This window comes from Strix aluco, chromosome 4 (assembly GCF_031877795.1).
Source record: "Strix aluco isolate bStrAlu1 chromosome 4, bStrAlu1.hap1, whole genome shotgun sequence".
NCBI lineage: Eukaryota > Metazoa > Chordata > Aves > Strigiformes > Strigidae > Strix > Strix aluco.
Window position 1 is genome coordinate 128,219,825 of NC_133934.1, and position 14,085 is coordinate 128,233,909.

Here is a 14,085-nt window from a genome sequence, read left to right on the forward strand (position 1 = left end):
TGCCACCGACCACCACGCTGGACCTCAAAACGCAGCTCCTTCCGCGTGACGGTTTCTCAGGAAGCCCGGTTGCCTTGGCGGGATGTATGTATCATTGGGTGGAGAGCTACAGGAAGCGGATAATAATTTTTTTTTCTCCATTTGTGCCGGTTCAGACTCTAATATTTAAAGACAGTTCCTATTTCCTAGATTCACAGATGGTGAGGATGGAGGGAACCAGCACATCGCCCGGCCTCAGCGCGGGCACGGCGCGGGCCACGGACTGCGATGCTAAGGTAAGCAGTTTGCCCGACGAGAAATATTTTGCTTATGAATGAGGGGGCTTTTAAAAAAAACACCCTAAAGGCAGCAGAGGGGGCGAGGTTGCTGCGAAAAGGCGCCCGAGGCATCCACGCGTGTTCGGGACACGCAGCGCCCACCGGCCTTCTCATGAGCTCGCCCCGGGACCACCGCGCAGGGCTGGGAGGGGAGGGGGGGGGGGGGCGCGGTTCCACCGCCTGTCTCCGCGCTGCCTCCGCCGGCGGCCGGGCCGAGCCGAGTTTAGCCGAGCCGAGCTTAGCCGGGCCGGGCCGGGCCGGGCCGCCCCCCGGCGAGTCCCGGATGTTGGAGCGGCCCCGTTTGCTCCGTCCTTCGCTTCCATAAAAGGCCAAGGGGCCCGGCGGCGCGGGGCGCGTTTTTCCTTTAATTATTATCCCCCTCCTCCTCCTCCTCCTCCTCCTCCCCCCTCTCCCTCCTCCCTCTCCTCCCTCCTCCTCCTCCTCCCCGCCCGCCCCTTCTCCTCCCGCGGCGGCCCCGCAGGCAGCGGCTGGGGGGCGGCGGGGCAGCGCTGCACCCCCCGATCCCGCCCCACCGCGCCCCCCCATCCCTCCCACCCACTGCCCCCCCCGGGCGCGGAGGCGGGCCGTGCCGGGCCGAGCCCAGCCGAGCCGAGCCTTGGGCGGGCGGTGAGGCGCGGCTGGCGGCGCAGGAGGCCGGGGCCATGGCGCTGGACGGGATCCGCATGCCGGACGGCTGCTACGCCGATGGGACGTGGGAGCTGAGCGTCCATGTCACCGACCTGGGCCGCGACGTCACCCTGAGGGTCACCGGCGAGATCCACATCGGCGGCGTCATGCTGCGCCTCGTCGAGAAGCTCGGTGAGTGCCGTCCCCCCCGCCCCCGGCACCCCCCGGACAGCCCAGCGCCCTGCCACGGTACTGGGCTTCAGCACCCTGCCCCAGCACCCTGCCCTGATACTGTGCTTGAGCTCCCAGCACCCTGTCCCAGTGCTGTGCTTGAGCTCCCAGCACCCTGTCCCAGTGCTGTGCTTGAGCTCCCAGCACCCTGTCCCAGTGCTGTGCTTGAGCTCCCAGCACCCTGTCCCAGTGCTGTGCTTGAGCTCCCAGCACCCTGTCCCAGTGCTGTGCTTGAGCTCCCAGCACCCTGTCCCAGTGCTGTGCTTGAGCTCCCAGCACCCTGTCCCAGTGCTGTGCTTGAGCTCCCAGCACCCTGTCCCAGTGCTGTGCTTGAGCTCCCAGCACCCTGTCCCAGTGCTGTGCTTGAGCTCCCAGCACCCTGTCCCAGTGCTGTGCTTGAGCTCCCAGCACCCTGTCCCAGTGCTGTGCTTGAGCTCCCAGCACCCTGTCCCAGTGCTGTGCTTGAGCTCCCAGCACCCTGCTCCAGGACTGTGCTTGAGCACCCAGCACCCTGCCCCAGTGCTGTGCTTGAGCACCCAGCACCCTGCCCCTGCACCCAGCCCCAGCACTGTGCTCCAGGACCCAGCATCCTGCTCCAGTACAGTGTTTGAGCACCCTGCACCCAGCACCCTGCCCCAGTGCAGTGCTCCAGCTCCCAGCACCCTGCCCCAGCATCCTACCCCAGGACTGCGCTTCAGCACCCAGCACCCTGCCCTAGCTCTCTGCTTCACACCCTGCCTGTCCTAGCACCCTGCCCTGGCACCCAGCACCCTGCCTCAGCACCCCCATCCCAGCACCCTGCCACCCTGGGTCCCAGCACCCCATCCTAGCACCCCATCCTGCCCCGAGCTGCCCCTCTCCCCCTTCCAGGCTTCACCCCGAAGCCCCCGCTCCCACCCAGCACCCTGTGACCAAAACCAGCCAAACTTTTACACCCCAGGGCCGGTGGCGGGGCCTCAACCCCCATCCGCCGGCTGCTTTGCGCGCAGGATTTTTCCAGGGAGCTGGGAAACATCTTCATTTATGGGGTGGCGGGGGGATTTTTATGGGTGCTCTCCAGTTTACGGCAAAAATCGTGAAGTTGTAGCTGGCTCTGAGCTGCTTTGGGTGAGGAAAGCGCCTCTGAGGGGTCTTTGCGAGGATGGGGTGATTAACGGGGTGGCGTGGGCAAGGTGGGGCTTGGGCTTGGGACTGGGGACACCGCGGTGTCCGGTGGCTTTGGGTGGGCACCTGGACAAAGAGCCCATTTGTCTGGGACGCGTGGGAACGCGCGGCCGAAGCCGCCGGGACGGCTTCGTGGTGGAGGAGCCAGCTTGGGCGCGCTCCCCGCCGAAAACAAGCACCCCAACCCGCCGGCCGGGGGGAGCTCTGCCCTGCCAAACCTCCCCCTTGTCTTTTTATCAGCTTTTTATGGCTCGGGTGTATTTACTCAACGGTATAGTCCAGGCTGATGGCTGTAATTGCTCAAATAAAATATTAATTGCGAGGTCCCCGCGCGTGCCTGCGGCTGTGGGAGTAGCGGAGCTGTCAGCTGCAGGTCCCGGCTCAGCGCAAAGCCTTCGTGCGGCTTTAAAAATACCATCTTCCACCATGCTTAGGTTTTGATTTATTAATTATCTGAAGTTAAAGGAAGGAAGAGACGGATATAAATATGCTTGTTTCGAAAGGAAGCAAGCGCTCGCATCAAAGGGTCTCGTGCTGGAGATAGCCTTGACTCTCCAAAAACTTGATTTTTTTTTTTGTTATTTTTATGCTGGAGCTGCAGAAAGACTTGCTGAAGTTGAGCACTCAGTGGCTAGGGAAAAAAAACTAGCAGCTTTCTAGAGACGATAAAAAACCATCCCGTTGATCACGAATGAATAAGCGATGCTCCCCTCAGTTTCGAGCTGGGAGTCAGGGCTGAAAAAGAGCCGTGGGCCAACTCGTGTGCCGAAAGCCGGGCGCGTGCACGGGGCTGAGTCCAGCGAGGACCTAAATTAGTGCCTGACGTAATGCATCCCCCCCCCCAAAATGTGTTTGCCTGGATCCTCTCCGCTTGTTAAATTAGGGATTGTATTAGAGGGAAGGAATGCAGCGGCCGCAGCGCCGGCCCCGGCGGGGGGAGCGGGGATGGTGCTCCCCTGGGGGGCTCAGCCCCAATGCCCCCCTCCCTGGGACGGTCAAGACCTGCGGATATCTCCGGCTGTTGCCTTCCCTTTCCCCTTGGCTTTTGTCGACGAGCCAAGCTATACGTATTTGGTTCCTTTTAATCTTCCTGCGTGTCAGCTCTTCCAGCCCTCTCATTATTTTTATGGCTCTTCTTTGAGTTCCTGCCAGTTGATCAGGGTCGGGTTTAGCAGAGCGGGGTGGGACAGGACTCACTCCTCACCCTCTTGTGCCTCCTCAATGCCCTCCTTCATCTAGCCTCTGCCGCTGCTTTGTCCCCAGATACATTAATTTTGCAATTTTTCCACGTTGAAACCCTTCCCCTTCATTTTTAACTCGTCCCTCCTTGTTGTTCCTCTGTCCCTGCCAGTGTTAAGTTTCCCTTTTTTAACACCTCCCAGCAATAAAAAAATAATTCATCTTTTGCAAAGCAAATTTTTGCTGAGAGTTTTAAGGAAATTTCTTAAAAATAAAGTTTCCTTGCAGGTCTGGGGTCCCATATGGGCTGTTCCGCTTGCGCATCGTGGTGGGGGGAAGGAAGGGGGGGCTGTGCCTTGGGCAGGGGTTTGCTGGCTCCATTCTTTGGGACAAACCTCCTGTAGGCTTCGTGCTGCTGGAGGGCAGGGAAAGCAGATTTCTGTGGCCTGGCCGGAGTTTCACTGAAGTTTAGGGCATCGCTGTGAATTTGCATCAGACTGGCTCTGCTCTACTTGTAGGATGCTGGTAGAAGCTCTTCAACCATTAGTGAGCTGGGAGAAAAAAATGCCTTTCCCTCCTCCCAGCAGCAAGAATTGCTTGGAAAAGGGAAAATTTTAGATTTACATTAGTATTTCCTGGTGCTTGTAGGAGAAAACGATGGCTGTAAATAGCCCTTTGCCTTGGAGAGGGCTGGAGTGGACGGGGGACGTGTGTTGGGGTGCCCTGCTCAGAGCAGGCACGCAGGGACGTCTCTCCTCCCTAATTGCACGGCTGCAGGTACCAGTAAATCTTGTCGACTCAGTCCTTGCCTGCGCAGAGCGGCTGCGGTCAGACTATTTGGGAATAGGCAATTAAAATCTGTCACTAATACAGGCAGGGGTTGGAAGAAACCCAAGCAGCAGATAGGGATTCTGGTTACTCAAGTGAATTGCAATGACCTGTTCGCTCCCCTGTTATTTATCACCCTGCTGGATTAAGCCACTTCGTTAATTGAGCCGTGCCGTGTGTGCTTGGCAGAGTCATCTCGGAAAAATAGGCAAAAAACCTGCTGAGGTTTTAAGAGCAGTGGTATTTAGTTGGTCCGTGCGGCTTGGGGTCTGTACTGGAAACTCCTGGTGCTTGCTCAGGGGTTTTTAGGAATTTTGCCACTATTGACTGACGAACAACAAAAAAAGAGGCTTAAAATCGCTGGGAGCAGAGGAAGGAAGGAAGTGAACACAGGTTATTGTTGTTGTCAACTTCAGGCTGTTTTAAACACATGCAAGAGAAAAACCCTGCTTTTTTGAAATGCGCTTGGGAGGAGCTTTGTGGGATATAGGTTAAGCACAGGATCGCGTTTGGGGGATGCTCTGTTTGGTAGTGGGAATAAAAGAATAGCTGACAGAAACAGGGAAGGGGGACAAATGGTGGCTGGCAGAGGAATGGCTTGAGACAGATGACCTAAATGTGCACTGAGCAGATTCAGAAAGCCCGTGGATAGAAATTTTACAATGGAAATGCAGATTTCTCTCTAGGTTTCTTTTATGGACAGAATGTGTGGCAGCCGGCTCCAGCTGCGGGGGTTCACTGGGAACACTGGGGGAGGACTGAGCACCTTTAGGGGTTTGTGCCTGGAGAAAATAGATAAGTGAATGAAAAAACCACTCTGCTGGGTTTGGAATTACGATAGTCCTTCTGGATCCTTTCTGGGATAAATGTCAAAGCAAGCCCCCTGCCCTCAATAGACAGCGGCTGATAACAGCAGGCAGTGATGACATCTTCTGAGGCCTTGGGGTTTTTTTGTGAATCACGTCTTCGATAAGAGTTTGGGCAGCTGGTTTAAACTCCATTGTTCCCGTTGGCAGATCCTCCGCTATCTCTTTTCCATCACTTGGGAGAGGTGGGATGTCACCTGAGGACTGACACAGGAGTTGTCACATGCAGAGTGTTTTGGTTTAGGTGACATAGCACATCGTAGCACATCAAACTCTTTCTTTTGCTGGTTTTAGCCTGCAAATGTGTCTGGGATTCACCTGAGGGGTTCTGTTCACCATGGAATGGACTCTGCCCATGTTATCTTGCTGGTGACTTCAGCTGTACTCTTTGCAAGATTGATTGAAAATATTAGTGTTTTCCCTGTAAGGTCCCTTTTTCTTAATGGACCCCTTAAAGGGTTATGAATAAAACACCAGGAAAGTGCAGCATCATTGATTTCCCCAGGTTTGTGTTTGAGGTTTTGCAGTGCTTATAAATGCTCTGAGCTGTCGTGAGACTTGCTGGGGAAATTCTTTGCATTGAAACTGGAATGAACTCTTTAGAACAGCTTAAGGCTGTGTAAGAGAAATGCAGAGTCCTTGCCCCAGCCCATTTCTATTGCAAACACAAGGCAGGATGAGTCTGCAGTGCTGTCTTGCAGGTGACTTGCTCCTTTTGCTTTGGAATTCTCCAAGGAGACTCGGGTAGGGGCTCTGTAGGTGACCACGTGCACTTTTGCTGTTAGAGGAGGCAAGAAAAGTGGTTGGAGGCTAAAGAGAAATAAAGGAAGGGTTTTTACTGTAGCCACACTTTCCAAAAATACGTATCTGAGCATCAGTGCTTGGTGCCTGGAGTATGGTCAGGGCATTTTTCCGGTCCATGCTGCCAGGATGACAGCTGAGCATCTTCATTTGCAAGATCTGCAGATACTCATCTGGCCGTCAGTTGTTGGTCGAGAAGAGAAGGATGTTTTGCTTCAAAATCACTCTGCAGTATTGCTTTTCAAGTACGTGGCATTCACGAGAGACCACGAGTGCCATTTAGTACTCCGGGAGGCTTGCGAGAAGCGGGGTGGTGGGTGCTTGTCTCAAATAACATGATAAATGGTGGTGGTGTTTGGTACTGAGGGCAGCTCGGGCAGGCGGAACTCCTCCGACACTCCGCACTGACCCTGCTCCAGATTTCCCCAGGAAACCTCATCTCAGGCTTTTTAACAGCAAAATTTGCACGGCCGGAGGGAGGTGGGATGGTGAGCACAGAGGCTGGGGGGATCTGGCATGCTGCCGAGCACAGAAGTCCTCCTGCTCTAGGAATGAGCGGGGTTTTGGGCCGTTTTGAGGTGAAAGTGGTACCCTGGAGGCTGCCGGACGCTGCCCAGCAGAGATGCTCCAGGCACAGATGCTCCTGCTTCAGCAGCATCTTCAAGGAGAGCACCAGAGCTGCCAAACCACCCTGCACTGACATATTGCCACTTGATTAATATCTTTGCTAGTGACCTGTGCTGAATCCTCGTCCTCCGAATAACGCATTTTTAATGACATTTAAGTGAGAATTTGCAAGTGCCTTATTAACACAGACACTTCCCAGCCACGCACATTGATCTGTGCAGGGCTGGCTCTTTACTTTACATCCAACTCTTGACTCCAGAAAGCTTCCACGTAGGCCCACACCGAATTACAGGATCATGGCTCAAATAATGTCCTCTTTGTTAGCCTAAGTGGAATATTCAGCTGAACTGCCAATGACCAGAGGAATTTGGGGCGGGGGTAGGTAAAAGCCGTACACAGGCAGCTCCAAGCTGCGGTCACAGCAATTAATATTTCTATCCAGAGTGGTGATGACTCTTCGGAAGCAAAAAAAAAAGTTTTTAAATTTATTTTTTTTTTTTTTTTAATTCTTTCCCTAAATCCATCTGCTTTGGCTCAGAAGAGCCTGGCCGATGACACAGATCCCGGTCGGAGGGGGAAGAGAGCGGGGCGGGAGGCGGCGGCGGCGTGCCCGCGAATACCAGAGCCTGGGTTTGTCGTACCACAGACAGGAAATTGTTGGGTTTGCTGCTCCCACCCAGCCCAAATCAGTAGTTTCCTCTTCCAGCTCCTTCAGGTTTCGATTTGACGTAAGACGCGCGGGGAAGCCGGTGTGAGGAGCTGCACTTGCCACACTTACGTCACTCCGAGGGAGCTAAAATGTTAGAAATCATCATGTTCACGCACTTTCCTTTTTCTCTTTTCTTTCTTTTTTCCCCCATAGCAATCCTTTCCCTCACTCTCCTCCATCAGGGCTTGCATTTCACTCAGGCATCTGGCTGAATCTCTCTCAACCGTATAAAAACCCAAACAAATTGTATTCAAAATGTCTATATAAAAAGACAAATACCTCTGGGTGCCCCTGGCAGGGATTTCTGAACCCCCTTTCTGTGCCGTGATGTGTGTGATGGTTGAATTTATAGAAGGCACCATCCTCCTCTGTGTACCATCATAAAATCATGCCCCCACCTCTGATTTTTGATAAGAAATGGTGTTTGGGAGTTGTCCATCTGCAGCGTGCAGACCACTGTGGGTTTATGAGCAACTTCTTGCAACTCCACTATGGGACATTATAAAAAGCAAACCAGGAACCTGGATTTTAACCCTGGCTCTCTGGTTATGGAGAGGAAAAAAAAAAAAAAAAAGGATTGTGGATAACTGCATGAAATTGTGGACGCAGAGAGTGTTTATCGAGTTGGGAAAGAGAAGAGGGAGTATTTGCACTGCAAACTTCAGTCATTTCAACATCACCGGTGACACAGCCACTGCAAGCTCCTATTTTGGGTGTTTGGGGGATTTTTTTTAGTGGTAGTTTTTCTTACAGACAAGGGGAAGGAAGGAGATTCACGGCACTCATGGAGCTCTCAACACACTGATTTCAGCCTGGCATCCAACCCTGGGCGTGCTTGGAGGAAAAAGTCTTGTAGTGTTAAAACGTCTTAAAGAAGATGCATTTATTCATTCTCATTCCGAAATGTGAATTAACCAATAGCCTAGAAAGGGGCAGAGAAACAAAACCGAGCAAAGCTTCTCAGCTGGTGGGATTCAGTTCTGAATGTTCTCGGTGGTTTTCAGGGTTTTTCAAGTGTTATAATTCGGAAAAGTACTGAGAGCCCCAAATGCCTGCTGGATGGAGAAATAATGAGTTTGAGCAGAGTTGCAGTAACTTAGTTTTCTTGTCCGGATTTGCTTTTTGCACATTGTTCTTGTTGTCCAGGCTGGAGCTTCCACCAAGTAGAACTGATGGAGCAGGGGAAGAAAAGTGGCCAGCAAATCAGAGGAAAGCTGTTTGACTTTCTTCTTTATTTTTGGAGAACTGTGGTCCTCAGCTTTTCTTGTGCTCGCCTGTTGTCCTGCGAGGTTGCAGCAGCTCTGGGTGCAGCTCGCAGTTGGTAGCCAGCTGGGTCAAATATGAATGGTCAGGAGCTGTGCTCATGGCATGTCCACGTGCCAGCGTTGGTCCCTCTCCTGCAGGCCAGATGGGATCTTGGAGACCTCCAATTTTGAGTAAAAAGTGGCTGAATTTGGGTAACAGGTTGAGAACGGCGTTGGGAGGGGATGCGTGTAGACAAACAGGCACACCAGCAGTTGCATAAACCTTCCCCTTTATAATCTCAGATGGTTTTTAGCTTGCAAAACTAGACAGCAACCAAAAATTCATCTTGCCAGTTATTACATTTTAAATCTCTTACCAGCCGATTATGCATGTTTGTTTGGTGGTTGTTTTCTTTTTTTTTTTTTTTTTTTCCCCTCCTCCCTGCAGGCATATGTACTTTTGGAAGGGTTAATTGCTGAAACTCCAAATTCAATTAGAAAGTCTGCGTTTTATGCAATTGCCTGGAAGGAGCTATATCACTGTCTTGCTGAACTTCCCTTCCTTGCTGATAATACACAGAGCTTTGCTCAACATGACATCCAGCCTGAGGGCCATCTCGGGCAGAAATTGTGTTCTCCACCACCCCACATGTCCTGTTCTACGGCTTTTGTGCCTGAGCTTGGTTGTGTGATGGGTGAGGTGGACCCAAGCTCAAGGTTAGAGGTCTTGAAGCCCTTTAAAAGTGTGTTGTGTGCGTCAATGAGCTTGGGCTAACTGATGCAGAAATTCCCCAATATTGGACACTTTTAAGATTTGGCTGGACGGGGTGTTGGGCCATCTTGTCTAGACTGTGCTTTTGCCAGAAAAGTAGGACCAGATGATCCTTGAGGTCCCTCCCAACTTGGTATTCTATGGTTCTATGAAATAAGAAAACCGGTGTGGTTTCATCCCCTCCCCGTGGCATGCAAAGGACCTGGGGCACAGACCAGCTTCACCCCAAACCTTGCTTTGCCCCAGGAGCTCGTGGCTGGTGGCATGTGAAGCGCTTTTGGCCGCTGTCACTGCCAGGGAGGGGTGAGACTCCTCTCCCTTATGCTCTACCCCAAGGGATACACTTTGGGTGAAACCTGGAAGGTTTGATGTCCCTCTCCTGCGGATCCAGCATCCCATCTGGTCTGCAGGAGGGAGACCAATGCTGGCTCACAGGTTGAGGCTGCCCGAGGCATGCTGACAGTTGCAAACCTCGCTTTCCAGAGGGCTAAGCTTTTATCAGAGAATAACTGTCGTTAAGGCGCGCTTGGGGAATTGCCTGGTGAGACTGAAGCTTCAGATGAGAGGTTGGGAATTCAGGTGGCCCCCTGGGTCCTCCTTTATCTGCGTCGTGCATCCGTCCTGCCAGACGTCCTCTGGCTCCGCTATCGGGTATGATGTCTTTTTGGCAGGGACCGGCTCCCTTATGCCTTGCACGTTCATTGGGATGAGTCAGGATTGCAGACTGCTGGCACTGTCACCCTGGGACACTTTTCCTTTTGGGTGAGGGAAGGGAAGTGTGATACCGGCTGGAGGGTGAGGGAGCGCCCGGGCTGGTAGTCAAGGCAGTTGAGTGCTCCCTGGAGAAGTGGTTTTTTCCTTCCTTCCTTCCTTCCTCTGCTGCTGTGTTTCTGTCCGATGCTTCCTATTTTGTGCTGGATGAATCACGGAAACCGAACTCCTTAATTGAGTTTTCTGCCATTTCTCGTGATTCCATGGGAGGCAGGGAGCAGCCAGTGAAAGCCTCCTCTGGAGGGGTGCTTGATGAGTGGGGGGAAACACCTGGCAAAACCAGGTTGTAAAGATCATCTTAAAAAAAAAAATTAATAAAAATAAGAATCCACCCTTGCTTTCCTTTTTTCCCTCCCGTAGAAAAATGAGCAAGCCAAATTGCTCTGGGGTGCTGGTGCAAGGATTTAAAGCAAGTCTGCATGGTGCTTGCAAAGACCTTCCCCAGCCCATCGGTGTTTGTTGGCGTGGGGGTGTTGGGGAGCTGAGGTGGCCCCGGCTTTCGGCTCCTCCGGAGAGTTTCCTGACGTTTCCGCTGGGTTCAGCATCACTGCAAAGCTGCTCTCGCCCTGCTCAGGGGTTTAAGCAGGGTTGGGTATGGCTGTGCTTCGCAGGTGAGCAGCTCAGAGAAACCCGTAAACCTCCCACTGCAATAGATGCTGAGAAATAAAATAGATTTTATTATATGTGTGTATATATATGTATAATAAATTTATGCATAAAACCATAATAAAAGTATGTAGGTACCTCTAGGGCAAACACCATATGCTTGGTTCACAGCTTGTGGTACAGATTGCCTGTGCCTTTTGCGTTTGTTGGGTAGCATCAGAGGTATAAAGCAAATTTAAAGGGGGTTTTGCTGCTCTTTCCGCAGGTGAGTGGCATCAGTTCAGGGCAAAGGTGCTTCCAGTGTGGCCGGCACAAGATAAATAATTTTAGTCCGAGGAGGAGGAGGTGCTTGTGTTTCAGTATTAGCAGCGCAAGTGGTAGATACTGCTGTGGCATCTTAATGAATTAAATTTCCAAGTGCTGGTTGAGTAATCCTATTAACACTGAAAAGAGCTTCCTTCCTAGAGTTTACTTTAGAAAAAAAGTAACTTTGAGGCTTGTCGGGATTTGCTCTTCTCCCTGAAGCCTGCGTGCAGACCTGGCTCCGGCAGAGAGGCTTGAAAGGTTTTTGTCCAGTGGCTCGAGCGTGGAGGAGCAAAGCCCTGCGCTGTCAGGAGCAGCGTTTCAGGGGGCATTTGGGTTCAATATGCCAGCCTAGTGCTTTTGTGAAGATGCTCATTGATGATGTGGGCTTGTAAAATGTCCCTGCTCCGCACCTGGATTATAAAACAAACCCAGTGGTTTAGAAACCAAGCATAAAATTTCACGGGGGTGCCTCATTGCTGGGCTTTGTCACCTCTTCAGCACTTCACTTACCATCCCAGCCCTGTCAGGATGTAGGCTTAGCCTTGAAAACCTCACTTATAAACCAAATAAAAGGACACTTTTTTTTTTTTCCAGCAGTGCAGCAGCACGTTCCCTCATTAGCAAAAGATGCTCTGTAATTTTTCTGAGCAAGGATGCATTGAACATCTGCATTCAGCGTTGCGTCCCTGTGTGCTCAGTGTCCTCCATGAGTGATTTTTTTTTTTTTTTTTTCCCTCCTCCTTTTTTTCATTGCTCTTGCATAGCTCTCTGCAGCTACACGGCGTGCTGTGAAGTCAGGATTTCACAGCGGTGAGCCGTGCGTGTCCCCTGGCACGCCGGGACGAGAGGGAGGTCTCCTGCGCTCAGTTGCGCTCACAGGAATCACAGTGTTGGGAACAAGGCTACTTTTGTCTGTTGTTTTTTTGTTTTTTTTTTTTTTTTAACAAGTCAAACTATTTTTTGTGAAAGAAATGTTCTTCTTAAATTCCAGTACAGGTCCACCCTGTTTTAGGCACCTCTGTGGGTGGGATTAGATGTTGTCCTAAACATTTGTTCTCCTGAAGACACAGTAGGATAAAATAGTGGTGGTAGTTGCCCATAGTAGTAGATACAGAAGAATTTAAAGTACCACTTTGTATTTACCCATGGGTAAAAGCCCTTCTGCAGGTGGTTGCTGCAGAGTGGCTGCTGTACATACGTCAAATACGTATGAGGCATGCAATTAAAACCCCCTATTAAGCCTCATTAGTACCAAGAACATCAGATTGTCATGGTTACAGCTTTATTACAGCAGTGTGATAATAATTTCATAGGATATTTATCTCTGTGTTTCAAAGTATAATTTTTCAAGTGTCGTGACCAGAGGCCGGAAGGATTTTTGTTCCATTGTGAACTTTGCTCTACAATTAAATCCCCGTTGGGGGTGGAGGGGAGTCTACTCCAGTGCACACCATACCCCAAAAGACTCAAATCTGCACTAAAAAATAGATTCTGCCCCAAGACAGCGACCGTTTCACCCAGCAAAGCACGTCAGCGTTTCTGTTGGACTCAAGATAAATGAAAACAGCTCTGGTTTTAATTTTTTTTCCCATAATTGTCCTAGAAGGAGTGGCTTTGGCATGTTTAAAGGAATCTGGGTTTAAAGGGGTCAGTATGAGCAGTGAGGAGCTACGTCCCATCCCTCCCTGTAGGAAGCAATGTGTTCAGCTGTATAGGTATATGTGTGTGTGTGTGTGTATACCCATATATACACTTATAAAATATAAATACATAAACACACACATAGCTGTGGTTTATATATTTTTATTTTATATATAAATAAATATAAAAAATTATAAATAAGTATGAAAAAATACATATATTTTTTAAATCTGGCTTGGGTTTTTTTTTTGCCTTATTTCTCACAGTGATGATGTTAATCCAGTCAGCTTGCTGGCATTGTCGGGTCGCAGAGCGGCCTGGGCATGTTGATCTCATGAAATCCCCTTCCCTGCACCGGCCGGGAGGACCTTTCAAAAGCAAGTGATGATCTTGCAGCCATTCCCCAGCAAACCGTGTGGGACTGGATCTGGTCCACTGGGATGCAGAAGCCGATCCCTGCACCAGCGTGTGCAGGTGGGGGAAGGAAACGCAGCAGTATTTAATAGTCGTATCAGTAGTTTCGGAAAAGTAAATAATATTAATGACCACGAGAGCAGGCACTGGAGCAGGACCTTCAGCAGTGCTCTTGACTGTAAAACACTTCTTTATTCTTGCCCTACCCCACTGCCTCTGTCCTGCTTTATGCACAGAATCAGCCATTTTTTGGTACTTCTGGATGTTTTGGGAACGTCTGAAATATTCTCTGATTTTTTGAGTGATGTGAAGATACACCTTCAGACCTCATCGACACACACTGCTTGACAGTACGTGGAAAAGAAAAACTTAGCAAAGCAACCACATGAGGTTATGTCCAGTGATTTTTGGTGGTTTGTTTTGGATTTTTTTCCCCTCTTTTTTTTTACTTGTAGTTTTAAATTGCTCTCCTTTTCAAGTTTTTAAATACTTCTGCCTTGCTTTCCATGCACGGTGGCCATGTGGTGCATCCTGAGGGGACAGGAGGGCAGAGGCCGGGGTACATCCCCTCCCAGTGAGTTTACCCAGGACACAGGAGACACTCCCAGCTATTTATTGCTGGAGGTCTCTTTTCCTTTGAAGGAGTTTTTCTTCCCCACTGCCTTCCCAAGAAGGGTGTGTAACCAGCCAACACCCAACCTCTGGCTTGGAGAGCCCCTGGCCACTCCTTGGGGCTTGCGAGTGCTGGATTAATGCATTATCACAGGTATTTGAGTTTAAAGGTACTTCAATCTCCCAACTGGCTCTCGAGCTGTCTGCTGCCTGCAGTTGGGGTTTCAAATGTGCTCTCCACATCTGTAATTTTTTCAATAAAATGTGTATTGCATATTAATTAAAAAAAAAAGACATGCAACCCACTGGTTGTTTTCTTCCATCCCTATAAAAACCCTTAAGCAATCTCAGCCCATCTGCACCAAACTCA

General features: G+C 50.6%; 1 protein-coding gene across 5 annotated transcripts in view; it reads left to right on the forward strand.

Annotated features, from left to right (window-relative positions):
- Positions 1-258: 258 nt before the first annotated feature.
- Positions 259-14,085, forward strand: part of FERMT2 (FERM domain containing kindlin 2) — a 51,828-nt gene continuing 38,001 nt past the window's right edge. For 4 of the 5 annotated variants that reach the window (XM_074821116.1, XM_074821117.1, XM_074821118.1 and 1 more), the window contains exons 1-2: positions 259-275; positions 968-1,136. In XM_074821116.1, the coding sequence (XP_074677217.1) occupies positions 980-1,136 (157 nt within the window). In that variant the 5' untranslated portion in view covers positions 259-275; positions 968-979. Of the gene's footprint in view, positions 276-783; positions 1,137-14,085 lie in introns of those variants that run through there. The other variant, XM_074821120.1, reaches the window with a different exon arrangement.